Genomic DNA, 18,006 nt, shown 5'->3' on the forward strand with positions numbered 1-18,006 from the left:
CTGTGTTGGGTCCTCCCCTTCCACTGCTGCTTGAAGTTGGTAGCTTTGGGACTCATTAGGACAACAGCTGCTGCTGGGATCCCAAATCCTGAAATGGAGCCATTGATCTGTATTGCCTTCTCTATTCTTTTGCTCTCTTCAGCTTGCCAGAACGCATTTTCACAAGGTGACCAATCCTCGCAATATTTATCATAGTTCTGCGATTAGGAGATTAGCATGAATATGGCATGATTAGAAAGTTTGAAAATAAAAGAGTTTGGGAGTGAGTTTCTACAAAAATAACTGTGCTGTGTTTAGAGATGTCCTGCTGTTGTTGTTTTCTTTCTATCTCTTAGGTGAATTTTGTCTGAAAATTATTTTTAGCCGTTCAGTGTTGCAAATACTAATTTGAAAAAAAAAAAGAAACCCAGCTTCTAAGGGAAAAAAGTATTACATTTTCATTCTGAAGAAAATTCATACTGGGTTAAACTAAGAGAATATTCAGCAGTGGCTTTTTTTCCCCTCTTGACTGTGAAGTGTTGAGTGCAAAATAAGCTAGACTCTTGACTCAAATCATAAAACTGAGGTTTGGCAGAAGACATGCAAAATAATGGAAAAAACAAGGTTAATTCAGAGTAGTGTATTTGATCACATTCTCAGACCCTGGGATAGGAAAACCAGGGAAGAAAGGGAAAGGAAGGGACTGGGTAGCAAGTGATGGGATAATAGGAAAAAAGGAAAAATACTTTCTGCTTACTGCTAGGAAAAATACAAAGGTTATTTATTTCATTGATTTTTAAATAATTTCAATTCTGGGGCAGGTAGATCTGATATACCTCCTAAGCAAACGAATGATTAAAATACCGTAGTCCCTATGAATGCTGCCTTCATTTGCAGCCAAACCTGAACAGAAATTAGAAGATGCAGTAAATCTCTTAAGTGCATAAGACAACCTCCAATATTATGGAAATACTTTTGAAATCCAGAGACTTAGAAGAAGGAGGAAGTGTTTTTTTCTGATATTTTTTAATTCATAAAGAGCAAAATATATTTCAGTTGGAATACGGAGTTGGAAAGACTTGGTGTTAGATGTAGTACTAAAAATACTGTTTACAGTCGGCTGGGAAAGAATTTAAGAGCTTGCATTCTGTGGGAGGCATTTGTTAATGAAAAGGAAGGAATGACATCGAAACACTGTAAAATATAATGGAAGTCTACCTCAGTGGCAGGCTGCGTGCTTTGTCTGAAGAATGTTTTTGCTCGGTTTTGTTCAGATAGCAGGTTGAAGGAAAAAGTAAGGAGAAAAATCTCAGCCAGCCAGCGCTGAATAAATTAGGTAAGGTAGAAGAAGGGAAAGAGTTTCACTAGCCTAAAAAGCCATTAAAATGAACAATTTGCCATAAACACCCTTGTGTTAGTGATTTAGGATGACCTAGATTCAGAAATAAAAAGTGATTTGGAGTCTGCACTGTTGGCAACTCTTTTTAAACAAACTACGTCTTTTTTTGAGCTCACCGTTCTATTTCAGTTTTAAGTCTGACTTTCTTAAGTCCAATTTTGTTTAAGGAGTTTTAGACTGGTGAAACATGCACATACTGTATACACAAATTCCAAATCTCCCCCCCTGCCAAATTTGGATCATTGTACAGCCCTGTACTCTATGATCCTGTCATTTAGTCTGAGGTGAATGATATGGCCCTTTTTGATAGTCCTGAAGTAGCGGGTAATCCTCTGAAGTTTGCTACCGGTTCGGTGAGTCTGCTACTGAGCATGCACTTTGTGTACTCATGCGTACTTTGTGGACATCCCAGTGGTGGGATACAACTGGTATGCCCCGGTACAGGCGTACCGGTGCCTGCTAGGAGCACCAGTATGGTGCTCCAGAAGGCCCACCCGCTCCCCACCGTCCTTACATGTATTTGAGCCGATCAGGGCTTCCGCACATGTGCACAGAGCGTACGGTGCCTGCGTAACACTCCGACGAGCAGCTAGAGTGTCATGGAGCCGTGGCGGAGTGTCACGGAGCCGCTGCAGAGTGTCATGGAGTGTCGTGGGTGGTAAGTACACATGCGCATGTGCATGTGGTGGATGCCCAGCCCTGTTGCACAGGTTGCAACGGGATCCGGAACCCACCTCTGGCACATGTGTGCTTAAGGCATGCCTGCGCAGCGCTAAAAAGGGAATATTTTGAAGCCTCCCAAGTCTGCAAAGGTAAGTAGAACAGCGAAGGTGGGGGAATCCGCTATGCCACGTGATTTAGATTAGTTAGAAAGCAGAAAATCTGACAATTCTAGCTAATATAAATCACGTGTCACAACTGATCGTTGCCCAGCTGATCATCAGAAATACCGATTTGCCCGAACCCATGGCATTTTTTACTACTGGTTCGGGAGAACCGGTCCAAACCAGTAGCATTTCACCCTGTCCTGAAGCCACTTTTAACCATCATTGCTGGCAACTGGTGGAATGTCCCTTGCCTTTTGGCAGTAGGAAACAGACTTTTGTGTAAGCCCCAATATAAAAACAAAATGATAAAGAAAAAGGGAAGCCCACAAACTCCCAAGAAAGTAAGAACTTAAAATCCCAGCTCCATCTATTTTCATTCTTATCCTACCTACTGCAACACTCCAAAATCTCCCCAAATGCTAAAGTTAGCTGCAGCAATCAAAAGATTTTCCATGCCTAATCTATGGCCTTACGTAAATGTTAGTACTGGCTGGGAATTTAAGTCTATAATAGCAACCTGTGGGACTCTTTCTCTCCTGCCTATCCCCATCCTCCACCCCCTACTGTTCTTTCTTGTCATTTTTAAATAGGCCAGGCAGCTGAGGATTTCTCTTGCAGGATCATTTTAGGGATTAAAAAAGAAATAGAATTTAAAGTTTTATATAAATAATATCACTGGGTAATGCAATATATTTTAGCTGTCTGGTGGGGAACACCATGAAATTAGATAATAGAGTAATACCTTTTTAACAACAAATGATCACTAAAGTATTTCCAAGGTTGAGCATGTGGATTTACAAGTTGAGTTTCCTCTAGAATGATTCCTTCAAACACAATTTTTCTTTTTTTCTTTTTCTAGAGATGGAAGTAGGATCTACCAATTTTTCATGTTCTCGTAAGTATTCAAATGATGCTGGAAGGAGGCATTCTTTTGAAATGCAAGTTTCTAAGTCAGGAAAATTTGGGAAGAATTTTTGGTAACTATTTTGGAAAGTTCACCAACCAGTTTAATGTCATCCAGATAATGTTGGAGTAACCACTGTCTCCGTATGGGTTGGTCCCATCCTTCTGGATGGCTATAGTTTGGCTACATTCACATGGCTTTTAATTAAAATTAACGAAATCAGAATTTGCTCAAATCAGTTCTCTGGGTTTGGATAAATCACTGAACTAATTGCAGAGTTTGTCAAAATGTCACAAAACATTAGCTACTAAGACCCTGGTATTCTAAGCAGAACCATTAAAAACAGATTTCAGTAATTTAAAGAAACTTAAAAAAAAATTAATTTGGAATTTTGCAGAGTCCCTGGGGTATTAGTTTCATGGTGATTGAAGGCATGTGCTTTGAACCTCTGATATACAGCAATAAAGATAGAGAAGACACCTTTCTCTTTCTGTGCCTCAGATCCTGAATTCTGCTCGGAAGCAAACACCTGTTGCCAGATTGGCATGGATGGGTACGGCTGGATTGCTGCAGCGGTTGGCTGGAGTCTCTGGTTTCTCACCCTTATCATCCTCTGCATTGATAAAATGACCAAGCTCAGGCCTGATGAATCCAAATATTAGGAAGCACGATGCTAAGAAAACCAACCCACATTTCTGCTTCTTGATGCCTTTCATGAAGCAGTTGGAGAAAATAACCTGAAGTGTAGAATAAGGACATTGGTGGTTCTACCAAAATGACCCAACAATGATGCCCACAAAGAGGATTATGGTTTTAATCCTGCTCTCCATTTGGCAACAATGGACAAGAGAACCTCTGCCCTGGTTTGCAGAAATACTTGCAGTCCTATGAAGCAAGAATGTGCACTTCCTTTGGATTCTTTTCTTCTGGTTGTGAATTGAACAGCTATCACTGACAGTTTCATTTATCCTCTTTCTTAAGTGGCTTAAGAGTCAGCTAGCTGACATTTCCTTCTGCTGACACAGATGGTGATAATTTGTCAGGGTCACGACTGGAATCAAAGCTTGTAGCTTTTTAGTTTTTGTTTTCTTTTTGCCTTTCTTGAATCTGAGCCAGGAATGATGTCAACTAGTCAGAGCTTGCTGGGGAACTCAATGTTTTCAGTCCTGGGGAATATCAACAATGTAGTATAGCCAACACTGAAACAAGGTGCTTGCAAAACAACCAAATTGTGTTTCTATTCTCTTCCTCCTCATTTCTCAATGGCCCTACTGAGTGCTGTTTAATAACTCTGGATCTTTCCATTATGTTGTGAAAACTGTGACGTACGTAACAGAAAGAGTGTCAGACATGCTTAAGAAGAGTTGTCATATGTAATAAAGAATGGTTATACTGCATATCTCTTTTTTTCTGTGACAGTGTGGTAGCTCATGGTTGTCTATCAATAAATGCACCAGTCTGTGCAGCCAGTCATGGATAACATTCTTAAGTTTGTGTATCACCTCTAAAACCTCTTGAAAGTTGTTGCCACATTTTAATGTTTGTGTCTTCAGGAAGGATCAAAACGTTCAAGTTAATGGTTGTGCTTATATGACCAGAGGCCTGTCCTTTTTCATGTTCTGCTTATTTATTTATATTCCACTTTTATTTTTTATAAATAACTCAAGTACCTAATAGTTCTTTCTCCTATTTTACCCACAACTCCTATGTGGGGAGCTGGGCTGAGAGGTAGTGACTGGTCCAAAATTACCCAGTTGCAAATCTAAAATGGGACTGTAGCTCAGTCTCCTGGTTTTGCCCAGTCATTGTAGTGCAATGGTTAGAATTTAGTATTGCAAGCTAATTCTGCCAAGTGCCAGCAGTTCGATCCTGACCAGCTTAAGGTTAATTCAGCTTTCCATCTTTTCAAGGTTGGTAAAATGAACCAAATTGTGAAGCAATATCCTGACTCTAAACTGCTTAGAAAGGGCTGTAAAGCATTATTGAGTGATATATAAATCCAAGTGCTATTGCTATTCTAGCCTGGTGTCTTAACCATTGGCCCAAACTGGCTATTTGCACATGAGTTGCCTTTCTCTACTTTCCCTTTGTCAGCTTGGTGGAGGAACAAAAAGAGTTAAGCAGTCCTTTTCTTGATTTCCTTTTTAAACACAGTCTAATTGCCCTGAATTTTAAAACTGATATTTTCAGAGGTAACAAATGAGAAATAGGAGAGAGGGAATTTGAGAAAAAACATATGGATTACAAATTTTCTCAGGCTTCTTAAATGTCAATAACCCAGGATGAACTTGCTAAACTTTTTTTTGTTGAAATTAGGAACACTATGATACTTCAGTAAGAAATCAGAAGTGTGATACTCACCTACTTCAGTAAATAACATTTTTCACTAATGATGGATATTTTTTTTTGAAATCTGATTTTTACATTTGGGTGCACCATTTCATATTGTTTTTAAAACATGATTAAGCTCGTCAGTGTTTTTATACATGGGGAATTTGTCCGCACTCACAGCATGGTGAGCGCCATCATTAATCAAGGTTAGATAAGGTCTTCCTGTGATGGAATATGCAACTAGAGAAGGAGTGTGTATGTGTGGAAGGAGAAATGTTGACAATAGGATCATAGCTTTCCAGAGAGGAAGCAGAACATTCCATACAAAGATCCAAAACAAGGGACTACATAGTCCTAAACTGGATGGGGGGAGTGATGAAAAGTTTGAAGATAACCATATCCTAGAATCTCCCAGGTATATCTATTAGGTTAGAAGTCCCAAAGTACTTTTTCAAGAGACAACTGCACTTTCTGGTTTTTCCTTGAAGACATGTTGCTTCTCATCCAAGAAGCTGAAGAAAGTCCAGTTGTCTCTTGAAAAAGCACTTTTGGGACAACCATTAGCTGGATGACTGAGAATCTCCATAGACAATTAGGTTAGATGGTTGTGGCTTTACTTTGGCAAGAATCTGTCAATTAGGTATATAAGCAAATAAGGAAGTCACTTGTCTTCAATTCACCTTGTCATCTATCTTTGAGCTTAGGTCTGACATGAATCCCACCAGACTAAAGCTAGGGAGTCAGAAAAGCAATCATGTGACTGTGGGATTCACCTAGGTGGCAACTAGGACTTATAAGACTATCACATGTTGGCATTGTCACATGACATTGTACTTTATGATTGCATTGCTTAGCGATGCAGACACTGATTTCTATCAATAACTGAGAAGTACCTATCCTGACTAACTTAAATCCTGCTGGTAACAATGCTGATTCTACAGTTCTTTGGGGAACATTCTTGGATGAGGGACAAACTGCATAATAGAAATGCAATTTCAAGGATCAGGTAGGCAAAATGTAACACCATAAATAAAATAATTCATTAGCACCCACAAGAATATAAATGTACTGATGTCACACTCCTGCTCAGACGACGCTTTATGCCACTGCTTCAGCTTTAATTTACTCTAAGAACAGAAGTAAAATACACTCCAACAAATAAAATAATTTAGTTAGAACTTTCACTCATATTACGTGGGTTATAATTAAAGCAATGTCCATATGACAGTAAATTACATCTCACAACAAACAGTAAAATTAAAATCCTGTAAGAACTAGTGCCTGGATGGCCTGTACCACTGTATCAGTAGCAACACGTATATAAATGCAGAGACTGCGTCTAATGATGAAACTAAGCTTTTGTTATTCTAAAATAGAATTTTATCATGTTCATTTTGTTAGTTTCACTTCTGTTGAGATCCAAACACAGAGTGTGGCTTATGATGAACTACTGCTGGTGACATGATACCCACTCAGGCTGGCTTTCTGTTCAGCCCATCTCAAACCACTAAGCCTCCCCCTATGTTATCCTTGTACAAATAGCAGGTAGCATTTCTACATTTATGACCTTTGGCAAATGAACAAATAGCTTAGCCATCCAAACTTTAGCCTCAATCTCAGATCCTAGAAGAACTTTCGCAAGTGATCTTGAGTACCTTCAAGCGCTATTACAAGGGACGCATTCAGTTGTGCACAGAGTGTTTTCAAAGGATATACCTAAAAACACGGGGATGCTGAAAATGTTATGCTTTTTTAAAAAGTAAAAAGAAATGCACAAATTCATAGGACCATATGTGCAGTACCAGATACCCTACAGGTAAACTGCAAATGCGGGTTTTCAGCAGCTTTAGATTTGTAAGCATGCATTTTCTTTCTCAGCAAGAACGCTACTCCTTCTGTCTAAGCTGGTACAGTACGCCCTAGGCATTCATTATAAAATTCAAGCGAGGATGCAACTGGAAAGTGAGTTTTATATTAACATCTGGTACCTAATTTGCTCACTATGGCAAACCATTTTCAACTGTTATACCAGAGGTGTCAAACTCAAGGCCCATGGGCCGCATCCGGCCCGCGGGGTGCTTAGACCTGGCCTGTGGAGCCGCCCTGGAATCAGCGAAGGATTGGCTTGTGGTCCCTCTGCCAGCAAAAATGGTGCTTGGGAAGCTGCAATGTCCTCCCGCAACCTTCTGCCAGTGAAAACGGATCTTGGGTGGGCCATGTGCGGCCCTCCTGAGCTCCATTTTCACTGGCAGAGGGTTGCAAGAGGATGTCACAGCCTCCCAACCTCTGTTTTCACTGGCAGAGTGTTCGGGCCACCATAGGCACCCTCGACACGAGTGACGTCAAGCTGGCGATGCCCATTCTGGCTACGCCCACACGACTTCCAAGGTCAGACACAACCCTGATGCGGCCCTCAATGAAATTGATTTTGACACCCCTGTACTATACCCTTCCTGAAAGTGAAGCTCCTTTTAAGCAAACCACTTTGGATGTGCGGGTCTATACTGATATATTTGCAATCCTTTTTCAAGAAAAGGAAATTTACTTTGTGGGAAGTAAATATGAGAAAACATTCCAGGATGAAATGTTCACATATTTAGATCCAGAAAGATACATAACTTTTGGGCTTGGCTTGCCTTTGTCCATAGAGTCCAGTGACTCTCTGTGAAATGATTAGTAAGTCGTGCTCAGTTTTCTAGGCAGCACCAAGAGCCATTAAATCATTGATCGTGCATGACTACAATCTTTCAGATTAGAAGAATCCACTTCCAAAGGAAGGGAAAAGACAAAAAATAACAAAACAAAACCTGGAGCTACTCACATGTCTGCTAAATATTATCTATGATAGATTTCCCACATGGATTTTGGGAGCCCAAGGAAAAATAATTCATGTACAGCAATGCCATCTTCATGCACATTTAATGTTCTCTGCGTCACTTGTGAAATGGCCCTGGATGTGTCTCTCCACTTATTGATCCATCTGCTACTTGTCCATCAATAACTTATTAGTGCCAAGTACAGTTTCTAAAAAGAGGATTAAATGGTTTTCCCCAGCCTGAATAAATGATTATATCCTTTGTTTGTGTCTTCATACTGCTCTTTTTTTTTAAAGGCCTTCATTTTACATTTGCAAACACCAGGATCAAGGGACACTTTGAAGCTTCAGCACCAGAAGAACAACAAGAAAAGTTCAAAGATTGGCTCCGTTTGGAAGCAATATTAAGCAATGGTTATTATCTTAGTTTAGCAAGTTTCCCAAGTCCTTTCTTCAAGAAATCTCACTATGGTCTAATTAAAGTAATTGTTTGCACAGGAACACCACCACTTGCATTGTATGTGAAAAGAAACACGTCAGAAGTATATACCCCCCACCCCCACCAACAACCGGCGATTTCCACTCAGGAACTACCACTAATCTGAGGTGCCTCTTTTTCCTTAATCAAGGGCTGGCATGCTCCAATGACTGTCGTTTAGAGGGTAGTACTGCCTTCTTTGCAGCAAATGAATTTCCAGATCATTATTACGAAAGAACACTCCTACTCCAAGTACAATTATAATGCCAAAATGCTTAAAAGTAGAAAGTTTAAAAGATGGTTGTCTGTCAAACATTTGCTGAGTCTTCCCAACTTTATCATTCACAGAAATCTTCTCTTGCGCTGCTGCAGCTGCTCACCAAAGAGTTCTTTTCTCTTGCTTCATAAATCCCTGGTATTGTACATGTTTACTCCTCTGACAGAAGAACCGCAGGCTCTTGCTGATTTTCCTGCAAGTCGAGCTTCCACAGGAAGCAGATAATTGGCTAATTTGCAAGGACAGGACAAATCAGCTGTGGAAGTTCTGTACAATGGTCTGTTTCTGAGAGAGCCGGAGAAGCTCCTCTCGGATTGCTTTGATGAGGGAGGCAGACGAATGTCCTGTTTGGAGGTCCTCAGTGGAGCTGGTGCTGTAGCAAAGCCCTGGACCCTGCTGGTTGCTGGCTGGCAGATGAACAGGTGGAGCTGAAGGCTGTCGAGCCAAATTCCGCGGCATCTGGAAAACTGGTGAGGAGCAATATTCGTGATGTCCAGGTGTATGCGTCTAGAGAAAGGCACAGAGCATTATTCCAGGTTCAGCTTAAAGACAAAAAAGGCACAGAAGGAGAAAAACATAAAAAGACACAGGGACAAGAGAAAGCAGAAAGTCTCCCTTTGATTTGAAATACAAAACTGGTTTTTAGAGTAATATTTGGTCTTGCTGGCCTCTTTCTAGAATTCCTCAAATGTTAGCAGATGATTGCCAAAAGGTTAGCTCTATTGCCACGAAAACAGTGTCCCGTGGCAAACATTTTTGTGGGTTAGAATAAACTTCATGAAAGGAGGTTACAGGTAACTCTTATTTAGTGATTGCCTATTCAGTGACCATTTGCAATTATAACAGTGATGAAATAGTAAACTTCGTGACCAGTCCTTGTATTTAAGATCTATTGAGGTCTGTAAACCGAGGAAAACTGAAGATCATAAATACAAATTGTGATTTAATTTAGCATCTACTTCAGCTTAGCAACAGAATTGCTGGTCCCAATTAAATGAGAACTACCTGTACTCTGAATTGACAGATACACTTATTTTACATACATGTAAAGCAGAGGTGGGTTGCTGCCAGTTCGGCCCGGATCAGGCAAACCAATAGTAGCGGTGGTGGGAGGCTCCGCCCACCTGCCCGGATGCTTCTGCGCATGCACAGAAGGGTCACATGTGCAGAAGGGCACCCAAACCGATAGTAACAAAATTGGCAACCCACCACTAATGTAAAGCTCAACTGGAAATGTCACAGATTGTATTTTTTTTTAAAAAAAGAAGTCCAGTTTTCTTATTTTGCTGCTTTACATTTCTTCCTTTTATATTCATGTAAGTGTATACTGTAGTCATCAGCTTAAGAAAAAGAGTTCATGAATCTGAGGAAATGGATTTTAAGTCTGCAAAAGCTTATGCCATAATAGCTTAAAGAGAATAGTCTTTAAGTGTCATAGTGCACAGTGGCGCCAAAAGTTAATCGTAAGCAAGCACCACTTACTTTTATTAGCCATCTAATTCATATTTTGTATTCCTGTGCACTTATGATTAAAATGAAGACACATACTTATTCAAACTAAAGATATTTCATAACCTTGTGGACTATAGCAACTTTGTTCCACCCGATGGCTTTTAACTTGATTTTAACTCCCCTAATCCTCTGCTTATGGAAGTTCTAACACAGGGCTGTCAAACTCCTGGCCTGCAGGCTGGATGCATCACGTGCTAGCCACGCCCACACCTGGTTTAGCGAAGGGGGGGGAGGAAAGTCCCAGAAAGTCACATGATGCTACCGTGATGACGTGAGTTTGACACCCCTGATCGAACATATCAAGAGGACAATTGGTTAAGAAGCCTCTTCTATAGGCTTCTATAGGCACATGACAGTTTTCAGAATCAGTGCCAACAAAACAATGCTACATGTGCTTTCAAAAAGGAGACTTACCCCCTTGGAATCTAGATCCATTAAAATAGTGAGACTTGAGCTGAATAAGTAAAGAGGAAGGAAGGAAGGAAGGAAGGAAGGAAGGAAGGAAGGAAGGAAGGAAGGAAGGAAGGAAGGAAGGAAGGAAGGAAGGAAGGAAGGACGGACTTGCAAAACACTGAGGCCACAATATTAACAATGGCAATGGCATGCAGAAGAGACAGACTTGGCTAAGTGCTGCAATAGAGGAAAACAGGCACCTAAGAGTTTACTCCAGTGGGAATCTGCAGGTGAGAGGAAGGAATTCAATTCTATCTTTCAGAGCACTGTATACATATATTAAGACTGGCCAGAGGCAGAAGCAGTGGCTGAAGCCAGGCAATTTTTGATGCTTTAGTTGTCTACCGTGTTGTAGGATAGAGCTACAGGGGCTGCGCTAATTTCCTAATTCGCTCGTCCTCCCTTAGGCGAAACGGAGAGTGAAACCCCCTATCACCAATACTGTAATAAAATTGAACAAACAATTAGGTCAGCTTCTGTGCATAGAAAGGGAGAAATAACTCTACCTTGTTCGCTGACTTACGTTGCCAAATATTTTGGCCCTGTTTCAGATCTGGCTCAATCAGTGTAGTAGGGATAAAACTGAAAATACTACCTTAAACTACTGAAAGAAAGAAGCTTTCTTTCTTGCTGAGAGAACCCCAGAAGACAACATAACCTGCCAGGTTTAGAAAGGAAAATAACAAGAGGAGGCCAAATGGATTTTGCTGATTAATCAAAAGATTCTGCACCAGCTAATTTCTTTCATTCTATATGAACTGACAAAACAACTGACTTAGACTCTGCTATTACACTGACAATGAACCAGGTTTTGGTCTATTATCTGAGACCTCTTATTTCCTCACTGTTTGTCAAGGCACATCCATCACCAACCAGGGCACCATTATTTGCCCATTAATTTGGAAGATTTTTATTTTAGAGTTATAGGACATAACAGCCTAGAGCTGTGATGGCCAGGGGTGGCACGCAGAGCCCTCTCTATGAGCACGCACGCCATCCGCTGTTCTGGTTTTTGGCACACGCATGCGCACTGGTCAGCTGGTCTTTGTGTGCCCCAGAGCATCGGAAACCTGAAGACCAGCTGGACAGTGCGCATGCACGGGCCGCCCACTTGGGCTTTGGGTTCCCGGCGCTCTGTCACATGCGAAGACCAGATGGCTGGTGCACATGTGGGCATTGGAAACCTGAAGACCAGATGGCCAGCACATGCATGCACACCAGCCACCTGGTCTTTGGGTTTCTGGTTTGGGTACTCGATGCCGAAAAGGTTCGCCATCACTGGCCTAGAGCATGAATTAAGGTGATGGGTCAACTACCGTCTGGGATGGAGGTGAAGAATAGTCTTTGACTCAGGGGAGAGCAAGTATGTAAGGAACATGAATGAGACATACCCCTACCATATAGGGAGGAATAAAGAGGAACTCATGATAATTCAAACATGCAGTTCAATGAGAAAGCCATGCTCTAAAAACAGCATTTTGCACCGATGGAATTAGCTTGCAAAAACAAAACTTCATAGAACACCACAACAGACATGGCTTTTATTTTGTAATAGTAATAGTAAAACCTTTTTCAGTCTCATCTGAAGTCTTTCCAAGGATAGAAAGCCACAATTCTCTATCACCCCAACCAAAGGATTTTGATATTTTTTTTCAGATGGGTGTGAGGTTTGACGGAGACAGTGGTTTCAGAAAGACATGTTCAGAGGAGCCATCTTCACTAAGAGCATAAGGAGAAATGGGCAACCTGAGGCTTCCTAGATACCGCACTGCTGGCTGATGCCGATCAGGATAAATAATAGGTGGCCTAACCTGGCATAAAGGATGAGAGCTAAGGCTGAGTAAGAGAAGGACAAAAAAAGCAGAGATTTAAGGGCTGAAGTATGAAAAAGACAAAAGCAGCAGCTAAAAAAAAAAAACACCAGAGAAGCAACTAAAAAAATTGAATTCAGGAAACACAAGACTGCTTCAGAAACTATTCAAACATGAAGCACAGTACTCACTGCTTCTCTCCTAGCAAATTCATCCTCTCCACGGTATGGGGGCCACCCTTGTTCCCCTGGCTGGCCATGCCCTGCTCTGCCTGAGGGGATCTCCATTGGTTGACCTCCGATCCTGCTAGCAATTCCCACCTGAGTGAGGTGCTGTATCTGAGAACCTTAAAAGCAAATATTGTTTTGTTTTCATCTTACCATGCAGCATCAGAAGAGTGAGGGGCAAACGATCTGAGAAACAGGGATTGGGGAGATAAGACATAACCAAAGAAATGGGGCTCAGGGGGAAAAAATGATTCAATTAACTTTTTGGAAAGATTGACAAATTAGGATAAATTAAAAAAAAAATCTGCTTGCATGCAAATTTTTCAATGTGTTTTTTCCTCCCGCAAGTGGAGGGTATTTCTGTGTGATTCTTTTTTTTAAAGGAACATGCTGAAGGCAAATGTGGTAGAGCAGAGAAGAGGGGAAGAGAAAGGGTCAGAAAGGCAACATTTCTGACCTATCAATATTTAATCATCATTAATGTGCAGTTTAGGAGAATGTAATTCATGCTAGCAATTTGCCTTCGATACAAGAAAATATTTGCTTAATTTAGGATACTCAGCTGCACAGTCAAAGCAGAATCCACTTTTTTGGAGAACAGTTTTTATATCTACCGTATTTTTTGGAGTATAAGATGCACCAGAGTATAAGATGCACCAAGGTTTTGAAGAGGCAAATTTAAAAAAAAGTTTTTGCACTCTGCAAACCTCCCAAAAACGGCCCGTTTTTCGTAAAAATGGGCCCATTTTTTGTCAAAAAAGAGCATTAGGAAGCTTATGGAGTGCTCTGGGTGCTTGGGGGGCAAAACTGAGTAAAAAATGGCCCATTTTTTGCTCATTTCTGCCCTCCCCAGCCCCCAGGAGCTCTCTGAAAGCCTCCATAAGGTTATGCACGGCCATTTTGGTGAAGGGGGCAGGGTTTCAGGAGGCAAAAAAGGTGCTGTATTCAGTGTATAAGATGCACCCAGATTTTCAGCCTCTTTTTTGAGGGAAAAATGTGTGTCTTATACTCTGAAAAATACGGGAATGTTCCTTTGTGAATAGAAGATGGGGCTGAGATTAAATCAACCCTTGTACCCATTAAACCCCACACAAATGAGGAAAAAGGGCCACTTAATATTTTGAGCTGCACTGTTACAGTTTTAAATTTCTGCAAGAACTTATTTTTTAAAAGCACCCCAAAATCCCCCATGGAAAAATGTTTGGATTTACTTATTTTGAGGGAGCCCTGAGGGATGAAACTGGGCTGTCTGTCTGTGGTCAAAACTCTGTTAGAAGAGATTATTGAAACTCTCTTAGCTGTTTTTAGTGGAATAAGGAACACTGACTTGAATGAGACTGAAGTCTTGAGTTGTTTTTAAGTGCTAATTTTATACAAACGATACCCAGTGATATTAGTTAGATAATGCACAGACATTTTGCCCTGTGTTTACCTTTTAAAACAGGGGTGTCAAACTCAAGACCTGGGGGGTGGATCTGGCCTGCAGGGTTCTTAGATCTGGCCCACAGGGCTGTCCTGGAAAGAGAGAAGGACTGGCCCACGGTGCCTCTGCCAGCGAAAACGGAGCTCGTGAGGCCCGCATGTGGCCCCCCTGAGCTCCATTTTTGCTAGCAGAGAGTTGCAGGAGGCCATCCCAGTTGCAAACGGAGCTCACAGGGGCCGTGTGTGGCCTCCCCAACCCTCAGAGGGTTGCAGGAGGCCATCATAGCTGAAAATGGAGCTCGGGAGCCCGTTCTCACTGGAAGAGTGCTCGGGCCACCACAGGCACCCCGACACGAGTGATGTCATGCTGGCCACACCCATGCTGGCCACACACACCCCACAAGGTCAACTACAACCCTGATGCGGCCCTCAATGAAATAGAGTTTGACACCCCTGTTTTAAAACATACTCAGATGATAATTTGGGGTGATTTTATATATTCTTTTGTTTATTAGAAAGCAGTGTTTTTCAATCTTAGCAATTTTTAGATGGACGGACTCAGATTACAGGAATTCCCCAGCAAACATGCTCAGGTTGAGAAACACAGCAAGTAGCCCTCAACCTATGGCCACATTTGAGCCCAAAATTTACGTTGCTAAGTGAGACATTTGTTAAGTGAATTTTGCCCCATTTTATCTTTCTTGCCACACTTGTTAAGTGAATCATTGCAGCTCTTAAGTTAGTGAATCTGGCTTCCCAATTGACTTTTCTGGTCTGAAAGTGACAAAAGGAGAACACGTGAGCTCGGGGCAGAGCAACCGTCATAACTATGAACCAGTTGCCATGCATCTGAATTTTGATTACGTAACCATGGGATGCTGCGATGGTCATAAGTGTGACGAACCATTATAAGTCACTTTTTTCAATGATGGTGTAACTCTGAACAACACTAAACAAGCTGTTGTAAGTTAAGAAGTATCTGTATTTTAAAAGGGAAAAACAACAACAACAACTAAAGAAGGGCTTACAGCCATGCAGGCTGCTTTTCATAGATATGATGGCATACATATAATTGTTTTTAGATGTGTGTATGAACTATGCCCTCATCTGGAAAGGCAAATGTAGCACTTTTCACTTGGTCTGGTTTCTGATAGATAAGAGAGAAGTCGCCATTCTTCATCTGTTAGAAATGGCAGTTGGAAGTACTTAGTTCCCAAGGCAACCTTTTCATCTCATGTAATAAATCAAAACACATGCTGAAAGGTCCACTAGCTAACTCTATCTCTAAGTGCATTATAGGCACTTATAGGCATTGTAGGCACTTTCCTTGCTTCTGTGGCAAGGAAATATCACAGTTCTTACAAAATTCTATCCTACTCTTTGCCTCCCCAGCCCCCCAGCTAATGTTTGAATTCTTTTGTACTTTTTACAGTCGTTTTCATACTAAAAAGCCTCTTGGGGGAATATGGATGAAGGGCAATCTCTAACATTTGGAATTATGAAAGTTCTTGAATCTTTTATTGCTTTCTCTTCAACATCGATATTGTATGCAAACAAACTATAGATCTATACATATGTTGGAACTGTACTGCTGTGTTGGATCAGGGGTGGGTTCCGGCAGTCACTACTGCCGGTTCGCTCATGGGTGCGCCGTGCATGCGCATGCGCCGTGCAATAAAAATTGTTCTGAGCATACGCAGAAGCAAAAAACAAGGTGACGGTGCCTATGGCGCTGCCCGGAGAACCGGTTTGGGGTGTGTGGCAAGCCGCCAAATCACTACCGCTTCGGTAATCCCACTGAGTTGGATTAAGAAAAAGTAAATCCATCCCCCAAATATGGATGGGTTCATGGAGAGGCTTAGAGGAATTATTTTGCTGGGAGTGCAACATTTGGGTATTTGACCATCCAGATCTTCCCCAGTGCAGGCACATGATTTACTGAGCTAAAATGAGAAGGGGACTAATCATGTCTCTTCTTTATAGTCTAGATTTGGGGTCTAACTTAACCATCGAATGGTGGCTAATTTTTAGGAGATAAGACTCTTTGTAATATGGATTCCTTAGAAAGGGTTACCTGCAGTGCTTCCAACTGGTCGTGGCCGTGCCACTGATGGCATTTCCTCTGGGTAGATGCCTCGAGTGGAATATTGGACATCTGATGGCTGTGAGTCTGGATGTATTAATTCAACAGGTGGAAGAAAGCCAGATCCAAGGTTTTGCCTGCTAGTAGAAAAACAATGAAACACATTCCTTCATCCACCCATACACTCATAAATAAAACTTATTTTATTTAAGTTTAAATATCTCAAATATTTTAAAGATATTTTAAAGATATTTAAATATCTTTAAATATCTTAAGTAGTTACCTTAATAACTAACTTAATAAAATAGCTTAAGTAGATATCTATCCATGCATTTACTAGATGCATTTGTGTACTTATGTCTCAGTTCCCTGGCTGTCATCACTGCCATAAATAAGAGGGAGTCAAGCTATTCTCCAAAGCACTTGGGACAAGAAGCAATGAGTGGAAACTAATCAAGGAGAAAAGCAACTTAGAACTAAGGAGAAATTTCCTGACAGTTAGAACAATTAATCAGTGGCACAACTTGCCTCCAGAAGTTGTGAATGCTCCAACACTGGATGTTTTTAAGAAGATGTTGGATATCCATTTGTCTGAAGTGGTGTAGGGTTTCCTAAGCAGGGGGTTAGACTAGAAGACCTCCAAGGTCCCTTCCAACTCTGCCCTGCCCTGCCCTATTCTATTCTAAAGATAAGGAAATGCATCAAAACACATGTAATTAAATGTTAGCAGAATGAGAAAGGAGCAAATTGTGTAGGTGGAGTTCTCTGGCTTGTTCTCTGGTGTCTACCAAGCTTGCAATTTGGTTCAAAAGAAAGAAGAGGTATTTATCATTCTTAGAAAAAGAAATAATTTTTCTACAAATACACCGATCAAATAATTAACAAAGTACCTCTGCAACAGGCCTGGAGCTGAAGGTGGAGTCATCCCAAAATCCATGTATCTCTGAAAAAAGACCATAGGTCAGGGGGGGGGGAAACCCATGACAATATCTTCTTAAATAATTAGGGTATTGTGAAATAGAATTCAAAAGGAAAAATTAAGAGACTAAAATATTTCCAAATATTGAATACTTTAAGTTAAGAAAACTTTTACCAAATCAAAAAAAAATGGTCAGCATGTTATATTATATTATATTATATTATAGAAGCAAATCAAAGCAAATCTTCTACAACAAAAGTGGGGAACTATGGCCCCTTTATGACATGTGGACTTCAACTTCCAGAATTCCATGCTGGCTCAGGAATTCTGGGAGTTGAAGTCCACGAATCATAAAGGGGCCATAGTTCCCCATCCTGTGTTACAAAAAAGTTAGCCATATTCAGAAAATGGCAATCTTAGCAAAAGAAAAGACAACAATGTTATATAAATAAAATACAAGAAAAGAATAATGGGTTAAAAAGAAAAAGAAAAGAAAGGATTTTGATAAGCATATTTTCAAAAATTTAAATACTAACTATTAAAGCATTAATGCAGATGCCCATGAATTT

The 18,006-nt window shown here is 40.8% G+C and overlaps 2 protein-coding genes across 5 annotated transcripts in view; one reads left to right on the top strand and one right to left on the bottom strand.

Annotated features, from left to right (window-relative positions):
- TMEM213 (transmembrane protein 213) lies at positions 1-3,842 on the top strand. Its single transcript, XM_014058605.2, has 3 exons — positions 1-166; positions 3,065-3,100; positions 3,611-3,842. Exons 1-3 carry the CDS (start codon positions 94-96, stop codon positions 3,769-3,771), a joined length of 270 nt encoding a protein of 89 aa, XP_013914080.1. The 5' UTR covers positions 1-93; the 3' UTR covers positions 3,772-3,842.
- Positions 3,843-6,533: 2,691 nt separating this feature from the next.
- The window catches only part of KIAA1549 (KIAA1549 ortholog), a 120,848-nt gene continuing 109,375 nt past the window's right edge, over positions 6,534-18,006 (bottom strand). For 2 of the 4 annotated variants that reach the window (XM_087723017.1, XM_087723019.1), the window contains 4 exons: positions 17,409-17,461; positions 16,510-16,658; positions 12,978-13,132; positions 6,534-9,517 (listed from right to left, as the gene is read on the bottom strand). In XM_087723017.1, coding sequence (XP_087579143.1) covers positions 9,263-9,517; positions 12,978-13,132; positions 16,510-16,658; positions 17,409-17,461 — 612 coding nt within the window. In that variant the 3' untranslated portion in view covers positions 6,534-9,262. The remainder of the gene's footprint in view (positions 9,518-12,977; positions 13,133-16,509; positions 16,659-17,408; positions 17,462-18,006) is intronic. The other 2 variants (XM_087723018.1, XM_087723020.1) reach the window with 2 other exon arrangements.

Source organism: Thamnophis sirtalis, unplaced genomic scaffold (assembly GCF_051295495.1).
Source record: "Thamnophis sirtalis isolate CommonGarterSnake01/CBP01778 unplaced genomic scaffold, rThaSir2_p1.2 scaffold_9, whole genome shotgun sequence".
NCBI lineage: Eukaryota > Metazoa > Chordata > Lepidosauria > Squamata > Natricidae > Thamnophis > Thamnophis sirtalis.

Bases quoted from the DNA above. Each gene is read 5' to 3' on its own strand.
- TMEM213 (XM_014058605.2), top strand. From the start codon at position 94: ATGGAGCCATTGATCTGTATTGCCTTCTCTATTCTTTTGCTCTCTTCA. The intron at 167-3,064 runs GTGACCAATCCT...TTCTTTTTCTAG, and splicing joins CCAGAACGCATTTTCACAAG to AGATGGAAGTAGGATCTACC. The intron at 3,101-3,610 runs GTAAGTATTCAA...TCTGTGCCTCAG, and splicing joins TACCAATTTTTCATGTTCTC to ATCCTGAATTCTGCTCGGAA.